Below are 14,648 nucleotides of genomic sequence, written 5' to 3'. Positions count from 1 at the left end.
TGAGGAAAGCTAAAGCAGCCCTTGAATTTTTTGATTGGGCAACTGTTTGACCTTCTCTTTCAGAGGTATTAATTTATCTAATGGTATGTTCATAATTTTCCCCGATGTACAATCTAATGCAACGAGAGCGACTGAATCTGCTTGACACAACAATTTGCCAACGCTTCCATTTATATGCTGTGGTTGGAGGAAAAAAAAAAAAAAAGCACAAAGGAAACACCTGCAGGCTCTTTGGAACAATGCAGTACAATAAGGAACTGTCGTCCCGTCTTCCTTTTGGCAAGAAAATATTCCAATTCTCTGATCTGCTTCGTCTGTTTATCATTTTTCATCCCGCTTTGCTTGTCTTAACGAGAACTTGAGATTCTCAACGCTTCTTTTGGAGCGAGCACTTCCCTGCCCGTTAGAATTAAGCGGTGAGTGCTGACACTGCACTTTTTTATTTTTTTAAAGGCTCTCAGTCTGCAAGACTTGGCCCAGATAATTATTGATAAGGCTAAGTTAGCAATTTGGTGGTCTCTTTTGGAACGCTGGACTTTGCAATGCTTTCCAAAATTGAGCACTCAGTATCATGGGTGTGTCGGACAGAGATTGGCCTCGGTTCACCTTTTTCTGTAACCCGATCGGACTCTCGGGCTTGCCAAGCTCATATTGACTATTTGTGTGTGCTCTTGTTTGCCGAGAGTGTCTGAGTCTTTGGTTGTGCGCAATATCAACCGCATTGATTTGGGTCTCATCCGACTTTTTTTTATATTCCTCGGGGGATTTGACTGACAAGCTTCGCCAGTTGCACCAGTTAATCCAGTCAAAAAAAAAAAAAAAGCCCACCCCCTCCACCTTCCTTCCACTGCCACGCCTTAGTGTTGATGGTGTAGAGACAATGAGCCCCCCCCCCCCCCCGCCCCTCTTCATAGTTTCTTAATGTTGGTCTAATGCACGCTGATGCCGACAAAGGCTTTTTGTTTTCTCGCTCACCTAGTCTTCCCATGGCGGCAAGCTTTGGTGCTGTTTTAGTTTCAACCGGTCAAAGTTTATGATGATTACACACAGACTGATATGCTGAAATGAAAGTGAAACTAACAATGATTTACTGCCACAATAAATGTTTCAGTTGTTTTCTTAACACTTGGTATCAGGGAAATGGTTTGTCCAGAACCATCTTGAGGTTGCTTTTTGAGCTTGACGTTACTTTTGAACATTTACAATATTTTTTGTTTGTAAATATAATCAAAATTGCTAATATAACTATTGATCATCTGTCCACATGATACAATGATCCAGTTATTCAGGGTTTTGGTGTTCTTTAGCCACGAGTACAAAATATTGTGGTGCCTGCAGCATGGACTAAATATCAACTTTTTTTTTTGTTTGCACAGGGCACACTTTTGTTTGTAAAGAAAAGTGAGCTCATTAATATCCCATTACTCCTGGCTAGAGGACATTTTCAATCTTTTTTTTTTTTTCTTGAAATTCCCTCGAAGGAAATGCATTTTCCAGAATGCATGTGCTCAGTGTCTCCTGACAGTTGTTGTTATTCCAGTAAATTCTGTATGTGCTCAATTTGCACTTAGTGTAAGTTGTTACACACACCGTCTTCCTACTGCTTGGAACTGAGACATGTTTGATTTTGACTACTATAGTATGGCTGCATGACACACTGATGGAAGTTAATGATCAGCCTGCTAGTGTGGCCTCTTATCACACACCGCATTCTGTTAATGTTTAATATTGCTAAGCCAGCTTGATTCATCCAAGGCTCCATGTAAACCTGACTGTTTGGCTCTGCGGGTATTTGTCAGCTGCGTGTCATTTGTTTCTTCTCTTTGCAAATCCCATTTTGCCATCAAACAAGCACATTCTTTAGATGTGCCTGTTGACCTGCAAATCCTTCTCCGACCTTCTTATTGACACGAAAGCAACACCTGCCACTCGGGAGGCTGGCATAAATCGCTAATGTTGGAATGTGAGTGGGTGCGGTTTGCGCTTTGACGCCCTGCCAGCTCAACTGTCACTTTTTTGCCGTTAATCATTGTGGAGCGCATGCAGTCTTTCAGCGTCTAGTACAAATTCTTCACCACAAGGAAACAATCGGCATGGCAACTAATGCATCATCGGTTGGCCATGCTCTTTTTGTGATCGTGGTGTGGATGAAATAAAGAGATAAAAAGTATAAACAACGCCCCCCCTCCTGCTGCAGCCTGGACAATGCATTCCAAAATCCCCGCTACGCCGTAACGCTACAAAATCCCTCTCAGCTTGTAGTAGACACCATATTAAAAGTGACCCATTTTGTCACGCACCGCTTGAAATGTCTGGGCAGAGCAATGTCGTTAAACTGCCTCAAAAAAAAAAAAAAGTCCACCTTGAGATTTATTGAAGTAACCAGATGTAAATATTAAGGTCAGTCAGTTTTGCAGCTAAATCATAGGTGTCAAACTCGAGGCCTGGGGGCCCAGATATGGCCCGCGACATCATTTTATGCGGCCCGCGTCAAAAATGTGCATCGACGCCTCGTGTATATTAAAATTTCACAAAATAGAAGTATGGCTCTCAATTTTTTATTACCATTCATCTTCTCAAAATATTGGAACAGTTTTTACTCGTCTCTTGTTTCAAAGCTAGTTCTTCGTCGGTTTGTTGTGTAGCCTATACTGCATATCAGGTATGGCGTTGACGGTCATAATAACCCACCGAAGGAAACGATGACCCGTGACAAATGAGTTTGACACCCCTGGTCTAGATCAACTCACAAAATGGTGCTGGGGGAGTCACTGGCTCGTCATGTCGTTTGGATTAGAAAAATTCCTTAAAGGGCTTTTTATCTGATTTTGTATCATGGATGAGATTTTCCACCTGTGAAATCCATAAAAACAGTTGCCGCCTACACTGTCGGAAGCCTTTTCCCGTTTTGCTGTGTCGTCCAGAATGTCTGACACACTTGTTGGCTCCGCTTACCACAAATGTCGACACATTGCGCTAACCAACTATCAAAACAAACGAGCCAGCCAAATGTGGTTTTGCTGGTTGTTCTCTTGACACAAATTCCCCCTCAGCACTCGTGCGTGGTTGTAAGAAAAAACCAAAACAATCTGTTGGAGTACTTTCAAAAGTAATTAAGTTTTTGTTTTCAGCAATCAGTGTTCATGTTTATTATTCCTTACAATGTTTGGCTTTTAGGGGGAATATCATTTAATTGTCGAGTGAGGAGATTTATTGGCTTCTCCGTTTATTCACTTCCTGTTTTTCCAGACTGTTCCTAAATTCCACAGAGGCCCTACACCATAAATGGGCTTTCCTTTAACTGTACGAGGGGTGGATCATTGAGATGAATTCTTCTTTTTGTTTGCGGAAACTTTAGCAGGACACAGCAGCAACCTCAGCATCTGGAGATGAAACCGGATACGGTTCCCGTGGATACCACCGAGCCTGACGGTGAAGCCACGGAAGCCGAACAGTCCTCAGTGTCGCCGGACCACGGAGTAGAGCAGGCCGCATCCCTGCCGGAACAAACCCAGAACGATGGTTCGCCCCAAGAAGCTTCCAAGACGAACGGGGAACCGGACCCTCAAGTCAAACCAGAAGCCGATGCTTCCAAAAAGCAGGCTGCCGCCAAAACGCAAGATTCCCTGAGATCCAAGTCTCAGTCCAAGCACACCAACTCGACTGCAAAGTCATGTGCGTCGGGGGCCGTCCCAAAAAAAACTGTGAGTGTTGCAACTGTCGTGCCCACCGTCAAGACCCCGAGCAAAGGGGCTCAACGGAGGCCCATGAGAAATGACTCGAGTGCCGCTGCGACCACGACAAATGGTACCAGGCCCGTAACCCTCGGCGGTAGTCGCAATCGGAGCACGGCCGCTGAAAACTCCGGTGAGTGGCGTCATCATTTGAGCAATTTATTTTTTTATTTTTATGTTTTATGCCAACTGTGCATTTTATTTCTCCGGCTAGTGGCGATGAGCAGATTCACCAGCCAGAGACGGTACTTGTATGTTGCTGCCAAAGTTGACAGCGGTGCCATTCCAAAAACCAGCAGGTATGCCACACAGACAATTACATGACGTATCTCGGCGTCCCCGTGGTAAACTTTCACCTCAAAAGAACCTTGGTGTGTTGTCATTAAAATTCTATTGGACTGTGATTTTTTTTTTTTTTTTTTTTTTTTTGTATTGATTTCAACCCGACTGCCAGGAAATGTAATACACCAGCAACAGAGCAGCCCCGCCCCCTCCCACCCCCATTCACCATTAGTGGATGGTGTGTGTGCACGTTTGGAAGAAAAAAGGATCTTAACTGCATTTACTAAAGGGTTTTTGGTGCCGCTGTTAGATTATTTAAAATGAATTGATAGAGAAAAAAAAAGTTTAATTTATAAATGGATCACATTTTAGATTATTCAAATATTTCTCATCACATTCATGCTTTTATTTTTTTCTCCCAGAGTTGGCAGGATTATGCAAAAACTGCTTAACCTATTTCCATAAAGCTGTACGGAGAGGTTGGGCATGTACAAATGAAAAATCCAGTGCATTTTTTTTGCAACAGGTCACAAAACACTTTTTTGATTCCTTAATGTCCCTGGAAATGCTTAATATTCAAATATGTCGATATAAAAAACACTTGTGTGCTATTTTTGTTCTACTACAGTTTTTTTTTTTTTTTTTTTTAGTCAAAGGCTTTTTTTCTCCATTTTAAATTGTACACCAAATTCACAAAGCCTCTTTCTATGCAATTTTTTTATTTATTTTTTCCAGGCCTACCTCAGCTCCGCAATCGGCGTCTGCGCCCGGGACCGGTAGCAGCGTTGCAACCAGAGCGCCCACTAGTGCACCGGCTGCTACTTCAGGATCTCGATCGGCGCCATCCACATCCAGGGCGGGCAATAATGTTCCGTCCAGGCCGCCCAGCACTGCAAGTAGCAAAGCTGCTGCACCCAGAGCCACCACGCTACCCTCTACTGGCAGAATCACAGCGACGCAGCCTCCCTCTTCTGCTGTCACAGTGAGGAAAGGTAAGAGGGGAGATCTTAAAATAATATTTCAATCATCAATTTCAATGTCTGCTGAACCAAGATCTCAATCTGTCTTCTGTGTCGACACCAGATGTCCATCGGCCACCTTCTGCTGCAATTGCGAAAAGGACCGCAGCGCCATCAGCTGCCGCAAAAAAGCCCGAACCTACAGCCGGAGGAAAGCAGCCTTCTACCTCCAAATGGGCCGCGCAAAGTAAAACGCAACAACCCGGTCCTGCAAAGCCTTCCAGTGCGGCTTCTTCCAAGCCTCCAGCGGCAAGCAAAGCACCCCTGCGAAGAACACCGCATTCATCTCCAGCTAACAAATCCACAAACGGCAGCACGCAGTTGGCCAAGCAGGAGAGCAAACCTATTCAAGCGGTGTTACCTTTCAGTGCCGGCGTGAAGAAGACCAAAGCTTCCAAATGCAACCCCTCTGTCGGGACACGAGGGGGTGCTGTTGCAACGGTACCTAGGGCAGAAGTACCCCAAGAAACATCTACTCTTGCAGAAGTGGTCCCACTCCAGGCTTCCACTCAGGATCCACCAACAGAAGCGGTACCTCAAGTGAGCCCTCAGAGCCATTCGGCGGCATCCTCTCCTCCACGCAGCCCGCTCACTACAGCTTCATCAAAAGTACCTCCACCGCAGCAGGAGAGTGAGAACGATGCTCCTTCGGTTCAACAGGAGCAGGAGTCTACCTCCGCTGAGCTTCCGTCGGCCAAGGTGGCCCTGCTGCCGGAGATACCCAGTCAGTCTGCTAACGTGTCCTCAGAGCAGACAGTTGCAAAGTCCATCACTCAGGTAGCTCCGCCCAGTAATCTAAATGATGAGGAAGATGAAGAGGAAAGGGAGCCAAGTCAGCTGGTTTCAGTTTCCGAAATGAGCGGGACTTCACAACCCACCGAGGAATCGCGTCCCGGGTCGGCCGGACCGGTCGGCGGCTCCGCTTGGAGGGCCGGCGGCGCCTTCCCGGCTGAGCTGGACTCGCTTAGCGGGAGCCAACAGGGGGCGTCGGAGTTGAGTGCCCCCGGCGTCCTGGAGGGCACAGAGAGCATGGACGATCTCGGAGAGGGCAGCCTCAAAGGAGCCATGGACATGGAAGGGGCTTCGGCCGGCTCGCCGGACTTTCAAAAGGTTCCCGATATCCCCTTTAATGACTACGAGGAGGAGGAAGATTATGACGATGACTATGATGAAGACAGAGTGTGCGACATGGACGTGGGCTCTGAAAAGACGGACGAGCTGCAGAGGCGCAGGCACGACAACGCCGCCGCCGCCGATGATGACGAAGAGGACGACGACGTGGAGATGGCCAGCGAGGCAGTAACAGAGAGTGGACTGGAGAGCTACGGGAACGCCGACGAGGACGACTTTGCCGAAGATGAAAGACAGGACAACTTGAACAGGTTGGTCCAGCTTTCGCCGCCTCCTCGGCTCCCGTCGGCGCCGGGTGCGACGTGGGACCGACCCGACCCGTTTGCTCAGCCCTGGGAAGATCAAGCTCGACCTTCTCAAATGGAGCAGCTCACTGAACTGGTCTCCCAACTCAGGCTGGTGGAAGCTCCAGTGAGCCCACTAATGGACCCCCTGCAAGCAGACTCAGAGACTCCATCTCAATCCCCCGCTCAGGCCTGCCTCGAAATCACCTCAGATCCTCAAAACCAAGATGTTTCTTTGTCTTCCAAGCTTGAGGATGGGGCCAAGGTGCGCACGGAACAGTGTACTGCGGCGCCACGTCCGACGCCATTTCATCTAACTCCAGAGGGACTTAGCGTAGTGAGCCCCCGAATTCACGAAGTCCCGCTCACCTCTCCCCAGCCTGATGCGGGTGTTCATATGGCCAGCGGTGACCAGGAGGTCAAGGCCCAGTCCACGCCAGCAGACGAGCTTTTGAGAGGCGTCGTAAACGCTCTCGCTTCCAACCCTTCGTCATCTTCCGTGACAGAGGACGAAGCCAGCGACACGGAGGGCGAAGCTCTGCTGGAAGAGTCTTTGGAGACTGCGTCCGAGAGCAGGATGAACACGACCTTTGAGGTCCAGCCCCCCGGACAACGCTGCCTCTCCACCGTGGAAGAAGTGGAGGAGTCCGAGACGACGGCTTTGACCGACGACGCCACCCCGCCTTCCGCGACCTCTCTGGCGTCCTACGGCTTCGACTCGGCAACCACGGCCTCCAACGCCCATTCGGCGGGCGAGGGCTGCGTCAAGAGCCCGGGCATCTTCTCTCTGGAGGAGCTTCCCGCGGAATCCAAGGAGCTCCGTCAGCAAGCCCAGTGCGACCTCGCCGAGCGGCAATACGTGGAGTGCCGTTTCACGGAAGAAGGGCAAAGGTCCAAAGCGCAGGCTGTGAGCGCTTTGCAGACCACTCAAGAAAAGCCAGAAGACGCCGAGCCGCTGTACTATTTGACCATCTGTGAAAAGACTGACAACTCTTTTGGAGGTAATGTACAGTAAATTGTCCATCTCTATGTTCTGCTCTTTCAAATGTCTAGGGACGAATCGGAAAAAGGGATGACAGCTTTCCTATTGACGACATGTAACTGACATTCCTGTATGTGCAATAGCAATTTCCGTTTGGCGCTTATCAATGCCCTCAACAGGCGCCATTGATTTTGTTCAGACGGAATTGGATCAAATTGATAATCCCGAGACCTATTTATGACCCATTCGTGCACTGGTGTTTGTGTTTTTCTTTGTTTTTTGGGGTCAATGTAGGAATTCTTCCTTCGACCCCGCCCCCCCCCAACCCCATTCCGTGTCTGTCCTGCACTTTAACATGTAGTATATTATTGTACCCTTGTTTATCAGTCTTTGAGCGATGAAACTTAAAATAAAGATACCTTTTGTAACGATTTCGCACTCATTGCATAGTTTTGTTTAAAAAGGGGTATTCCGTATTGGCTCAACTGGAGTTCGGCCTATTCAAGCCCCATAGTCGGCTACGCTACGGCCCCAGTTTACCTAACGACTTTTGAGGATTGATCGATTGATTAATAAGCACAGAAATTCCATTTTTGATTCATTTTCATACTTTAACAAAGACACACGGTTGTCTTATTAGTTCTGACCATCAATTTTTCACTTTTTATTTTCAATGTGATGTTTTGGCAGCGATTACAACAACGAAAAATTTTATTTAATTTCCTCTTTCTTTTTCAGTCAATGATGATTTTCCACTTGTGTTTAATTTCATATAGATTATAATCTAAATTACGTCACAATCTCAATTTTGCAAAATCTCTGTACAAAGTCAGCTCTAGGTTTAATTTGTAAGTCCTTTCCCGAGTTTGCCAAGACTCGACCAGCCTCGGGATGCCACGGATCCAACAGCAGCACTCCGAGTTGCAAAGACCTTGGTAAACGTTTGAACTTTTTGCCCCACCCCCCAAAAAAGAGGAGTCATCCCCCACGTCACTCTAGGTGTGTTGCCGCCCACTGACTACTTTAAAAAAAAAAAAAAAAAAAAAAAAAAATCTACTGCACTCTTCTAAGTCACCCTAAGTTTTCAACTTAGCATGTCACTGTTGCGTACTGACTTTGATTTCCATCTCATGTTTTTTCAGGTTTGCTGAATAGCTTGGCTGTAGGACTTTGAGGAATAAACACAGATTTGTTGCTCCCTTTTTTTTTTTTTTTTTTTAAATAATTTATGGTTGCGCTCCGATTAGGTTGCTCTATTGCAGGGGTGGGGAACCAAAGAGGATGGAATAAAACCTAAAAAGGTTCACCCGTTTTATTCTATTGACAGTCTAAAGCCAAGCTATTATTAAGTCGCGACGCTTTTTTATGAACACGACTGCATGAGGAGCTTCTGCATGTCATTTGAATTCACGGGTGATCTCGGCTGGTTGCATATACAGGAACTTGGCTGCCTTTTTTTTTTTTTGTTATTCACACCCACTTGTGTTTTCTGGGTGTTTATGAGGGGGGGAAAAAAATGGTTTGCACATTTTTTTTACTCTTGTTCCAGAATTTCTGCACTGTTTTTAAAATTTTACTCACCACTTTATTTTTAAATCTGAATCGCTATTTCTGCCCACATTGCAAATATATTTTGGTGGAAGCAATTTTGCTTGTTTGGTTGCGTTGGCTGACACACTGCTTTTTTTTTTTTTTTTTCTTCTTTTGAATGGTCAATGGTTCATTCTGCTTACATTAATTATTTCCCCCCCCCCCCCCACAGGCCTCACCTCGCAATATCAAGGCTGCCACCAGGGGGACCCTCACTGCGCGGGGCCCCGTCTGACCTGCGCCGACCTGCCGCCCCGGAAGGTCGGGCAGCAGATGCTCAGCCCCCAGCTGCGACGGCTGGAGCAGCACCAGAAGCAGCTGATGGAGATGCAGCAGCGACGAGAGCAGCAGAGCAGACCCCTGGAAGGTGTCGAGCAAGAGAGGAAGAGGACAGAGGAGGAGGAACAGAAGAAGAAGAAGGACGAGGCGGAGGAGGAAATCAAGAGGAATGAGCGGGAACAAGCAGAGGATGACAAAATGGCTGACCAGGTTGGCAAAATGCTCTCTGGGGAAGTCAACCTTGTCAATGGAGAGGGCAAAATGTCCGCCGAAGAGGAGGCGCAGAGGCACGAGCTGCAATTGCAGCTTCTGCAGCAACAGACTGAATTGAAGCAGAGGCAGCAGATCCTGGAGTGGCAGCAAGAACTGGAGGAGCAGCCGCCTCCCGGCCGAACCGTGGTCCTGTCCCCCTCGTCGGGACTGTGTACCATCTACGAAGCTCTGGAGAGCAGCGACGAAGAGACGGACGGCATCCGCCGTCCCGATCGCAAAAGGACTGCACCGGCGGAATTGAGGGGTCCCAATGAGGACCACTCCTCCTCCTCCCCTGAGCGCCCGGCTCCCTTGGACCTGGACTGGGGCGCCAAAGTGGACATGGTGCAGCAGCTCATCAATCAGACATTGCTACTCAACAGAGACGGCTGTTCCTCTCTGCTGGTTCTTCCGGGAGGGGCGGGTGGCACCTTGAGCCCCCTGGAGAGCAGCTTGTGGCCCAGCCTCCTGCCTCCCATCAGCCCTCCCTCGGCCACAGTCACCTCTGTGAGCAGCTTCTCCCCGGAGGCCACTGGGAGCTCCCCTCAGGGGGAGTGGACAGTAGTAGAGCTGGAGACCCATCACTAATATTCAAATACGGGTCAGCTGTTCCACGAAACTGTTTAATTTTGTGTCTGGAATTTGTAGGAGATCACTGGAGCTAGCGAGCTTACTTGACTTCTGGCGTACCTTCCTCGTCTTGGCTGAACATCCATCGAGGAGATGTGATTGTGTAGCTCATGTCGTGACTACTGAACGTAAACACATTTTAAGTTTCTACTGGACATCCCTTTATGCTGAATATCTGAGCCATGGATGTACATTTTTTTTTTGTTAGGAGTTACACTGGAAACGACTCTCTTAAATGACTTTTTTTTTTTTTTTTTTTTGCACCTAGCTTAAGAGCATTTTTGTTGTTTGTTTTGTCCGCCCAAGGTTCAGTGGGTGTAAAAGTTTCCCCTTGTAACGTTTCAGTCAGGCACTGATGCTTTACTTATGTTTTTATGTGTTCCTATGAAAGCTTTTTTTTTTTTTTTTTTTGTCTGAAGGTCCATGTGGATTTTTACTTACAATTCAGTGCACTATTTGAATGGCTGTCTTACTTGAAAAATAGCCTACTACTCGCACCACTTGTGGACTTAATAGTCACTAAAATAATTGACTAAAACAAAAAAACACGCTAGGAAAGAAATTGTGGTTTCGTCCAATGGTTAATTAATGTGGTCGCAGAAGTCACTCGTTGGTGCAATTGACTTAGTTTTAGCTATGTTACGATTAGATTCATGTCAGAGCTGTTGCACTAATTTTCATGAAGGGAAGAGTCCTTGTAGTTTTTCTTCTAGAAGAGTCTAGTGTTTGTGAATGAAATCTAATGAAGGTAATCAATTTTTTTTGTCCCTAAATACGTTGTATTTTGACACGGAGTTTTAAAATGTCTTCTTGACTTTTATTCTTGGCACATTAAGTTGTTTTTTTTTTTTTAATTTTCCTTATAAAATCTTGCAGACTCTGGATTTTCCCATGCATTGTAATTTGTACATACGTTTTATTTTTAGGAAGGGTCATCACACTTGTTGCTGAATTAATTTTTTTTGTGGTTACGAGGTTTATCCCACTGGATTTTATTTGCACCCAATTGCTAAATAATGAGCCCATCATGGGTTTTTAATTTATTGACTGAAGCAAGCATAACGTCTCGTAAGTTTTAAATGAAATGTTTTAATTCAGCTGCATGTTTGTTATTCCTTTGTTTCCCAAGGCCATAAATCTGTGATTGTGTATAATTATTACAAGGTGAGATTTAATGTAAATAAATGTTTTTTATATATAATATATATATTCAAGAATTCCAGTGTCGTTTTTGTTTAACAGTGATACAAAATGTGACTTAGTTTTAAAAATCACCCTGACCACCTTGAAAATGATCATTTGAACCAATATTTTTAAAATGCATTTGACTCTTCCCTTACATAACGTCGGAGTCCTGCTTGTGACATTTAATATTTACCAAAAGAATATTTGACATGTTTTCATCCTCCATCCACATTAATTGGCTGATGCAACCCAGTCCACATTCAACGGTCCAATAATTCTGCATATTTTAAATTCAATTTCAGCATTTAAGCCCAATTGCTACAAAAACTCAATTTTCTATGTTAATTAGAAAACATCCTGGCAGAAATCCTGAAATCTACTTGTAATGAATTAAAATCCCCGGTTCAATTTATTGCATATTTACAAAAGCGCTGCCGAGTTCATGGATGACATAAGTAGCTGCAGCAGGTGTTCTGTGGCTGTGCAACTTGTTGGCTCGTCGCTACCCATGAAGAGGAGCTTCTCATAGGCGCCCTCGGGGACTTCACAAAGCACCCTGAACAAAATACATGCCTGTCACATGATGGCAGAATTAACATTGTCATGATTTTTTATGTAAATAGTGTGTCAATGTTACGTGGGGAAAAAAACGTCATCAATTACAGTTGAGTACTTCAAAATTACAAATTGTATGAGAGCCTATGAATATGACTGAATATAATTAATTAATTTTCATGTTTTACCAGTCAAAGATGGTCTCTGTGCAGGGGTCAGGCTGGACCTGAATCCACTGACCAATGGACCACATCCGCACCACTTTGGAATCCGGATTGTCACCATCTGCGTGCTTATCGGTAATATCCTCATAGCACAGGTAGTAGCTGAGCAGAAAAAAAAAAAATTGTTTCAAAATATAATCAAGTTGAAAAGTTAGCAAAGAGGAAAAGACTCACTATTCTGTCTCAGGCTTGCTCTCTCCATCTTTTGGACAATTGAGTCGATTCACATTCCAGCGCATGCGCTTGAAGAGGCCGGTGTTGACTCTGGCCAGGTACGGCATGGGCTCACAGTAGTGGAATGTCGTTACGCTCAGCCTCAGTTGCTCCAGCACGATGCGGCCCATGCAGTAGTGAGATATGCTCGGAAAGCAGAATTGCCAATTGCATCTTTGCCACAAATCGACACTCATTTATTTGTATGATGTTTATTAGTCAGGTGAGCCAATTCAGGTGAATTTCTGTCTGGAAAAATAGGAAGTGGCTTTGCAGCACAAATATTGTATTTGTTTGTATATATAAATGTAATTGTGTGTTTGTGTGTTCACAGGCTTACTTGTCAGGCTCGGACTCGTCCACAGTGATGAGATTGCTGCTTGCCAAGGTCAGCAACAGATGGTCCAATATGTCACACATCTGTGCAGAGAATTCTCTTAGCTGTATGAACTGCACACACACACACACACACACACACACACACACACACACACACACACACACACACACACACACACACACACACACACACACACACACACACACACAATAAGGTTTTATTTTTCACATTTTTGTGAAGTTAGTGTTCCTACAGTTGTGATCAATGCATAATTATTTAGTACTGTTACTTATTCCCAGTAATGACTCTGAAAACAGTAGGCTCAAAGATAACCCAACGTTTTATCTAACCCAAAAAGTTGAATCAAATAACTAAACTATTTTTGTTATTGTTGTTTGAGGGTGAGGTCACAAAATAACTCAAGTTTTGGGGTTGATTGGTTGGTTGGTTCGTCAACATTTTGGGTTTAATGAATAACCCAAAAAATTGGGTTGTCCTTTTTTTGACCTAATTAGGGATTTTTATTTATTTATTTTTTAGCCCAATTGTTCTTAGAGTGATCCATTAGCTATACAGTAACCATTTAAACCTATGGACCATTTTTGCAGCCTGTCTGTTCTAAACATAACCCATGAATTGTACTTTATTTTGCGAGAAATGATGAACTTATAAAAACATAAAATGCAAACTTTTTGATTATTACATTGCTGATTAACTTTATTATTAAATGTAAATTCAAAAACTATTACTAGTACACCTTGGCAATAATCAGTAACCAACAAGTAGCTGGAACGTTCCAAAACCTCTATAGAGTCTTCATCATTGCTGAAGTGCAAATATTAAAGTTTGTACCATGTCAGCGGGCAGCTGGATGGTGTGGGTTACCCATTCCAGGAAATTAAAGTATGGCTGGCAGGCATCGGTGAAACTCCTCACCACGGCAGCTTCGAGTCCCGATTGCTGGGAATGAAGTCATTTTGACAGAGTGAGTAGAGAAAATATAACCCCATGCAATTGGAGAAACCGCCTTTGTGACAAATGCAAACATCCTGACATGCAGGTGGTCTTGGAACTAAGACGCCCACTCACCGTTGACTTCCTGATCCTATGGCGCACTTGCACTGAATGTCTGGGCAAATTGTTGACCATCTTCGCTTCGACGTCATTTGGTGACATTCTCTTTTAGAAAGTGTCTATAAATGAAAATGCATGAAAATATACGCTTCTCGACAAACATTACTTGCTTGTGTCACGGCTGTAGTTCAATTGATTTTTATTTACAGATTCAAATTTCAGCTTCTGTGTTGCCATGCAAATATAATCTGCCCAGAGCCTTCATCTGGATCAGGACATATACAGGCTGGTTTATTAGCATCTCTGGTTTATTTTATTAGAGGTTTTTGAGACCCTGTCATGGTATTAGAAAACCTGATTGTGAAGTTCCGAAGCTGAGACAAAAGGGGAATCGGAGCTATTACACAAACATTGGACAAAGACAGATTATGAATTTTGACAAAATGGCTGATTTAACTAAAAAGTGCTGATTGGCTGTTCAGGTTCAGGCAACGATCCTTTTTCACATGTCCTGGTTGATTTTGGGAATCTTTAAAGTATTTCATGGGCAGCAGAACTTGACACATTTTTGACAGCATCACTACTGTATACCCGACAAATATGTTATTACATACCTGTAGCGTCTCTCAAATTACCTTCTGTGTCTTCTGTGGAACTGATATTCTTATTTGATACATCACAGTCTATATTGAAGGATAATAAATTCTTTCATTCTTTGTCACATATTATCAAAGACAGATGACATCATAGACACCACCCAAATTGTGGTATGTGCTTTATCTTTTCTGTGTTTTGGTTTAAATTGACTTATTTAACCCTGTTTCGACATTTTCTTTTTTCCCCATAGCCTACAGATTGTTCAGGTTACAGGTTA

General features: G+C 44.6%; 2 protein-coding genes and 1 long non-coding RNA gene across 3 annotated transcripts; 1 reads left to right on the top strand and 2 right to left on the bottom strand.

The window, feature by feature from the left end:
• The first annotated feature begins 3,930 nt into the window (after positions 1–3,930).
• On the top strand, positions 3,931–11,400 carry si:ch211-214c7.4 (mucin-17). Its single transcript, XM_037262417.1, has 4 exons — positions 3,931–4,033; positions 4,752–5,008; positions 5,100–7,451; positions 9,195–11,400. The coding sequence occupies exons 1-4, from the start codon at positions 3,954–3,956 to the stop codon at positions 10,139–10,141; spliced, it is 3,636 nt and encodes a 1,211-aa protein (XP_037118312.1). The 5' UTR covers positions 3,931–3,953; the 3' UTR covers positions 10,142–11,400.
• Positions 11,401–11,416: 16 nt separating this feature from the next.
• Positions 11,417–13,283, bottom strand: LOC119121621 (UPF0575 protein C19orf67 homolog). Its single transcript, XM_037249425.1, has 5 exons — positions 13,275–13,283; positions 12,701–12,810; positions 12,322–12,507; positions 12,112–12,249; positions 11,417–11,924 (listed from the first exon to the last, which is right to left on the bottom strand). Exons 1-5 carry the CDS (start codon positions 13,281–13,283, stop codon positions 11,789–11,791), a joined length of 579 nt encoding a protein of 192 aa, XP_037105320.1. The 3' UTR covers positions 11,417–11,788.
• A 269-nt stretch (positions 13,284–13,552) lies between these two features.
• LOC119130100 lies at positions 13,553–14,456 on the bottom strand. Its single transcript, XR_005099365.1, has 3 exons — positions 14,389–14,456; positions 13,790–13,893; positions 13,553–13,660 (listed from the first exon to the last, which is right to left on the bottom strand). It is a non-coding gene; the product is annotated as an uncharacterized LOC119130100 (long non-coding RNA).
• Positions 14,457–14,648: the final 192 nt, after the last annotated feature.

Source organism: Syngnathus acus, chromosome 1 (genome assembly GCF_901709675.1).
Source record: "Syngnathus acus chromosome 1, fSynAcu1.2, whole genome shotgun sequence".
Taxonomy (NCBI): domain Eukaryota; kingdom Metazoa; phylum Chordata; class Actinopteri; order Syngnathiformes; family Syngnathidae; genus Syngnathus; species Syngnathus acus.
The sequence above is the reverse complement of the archived record's forward strand: the minus strand, read 5'-3'. Positions and strand labels throughout refer to the sequence as shown.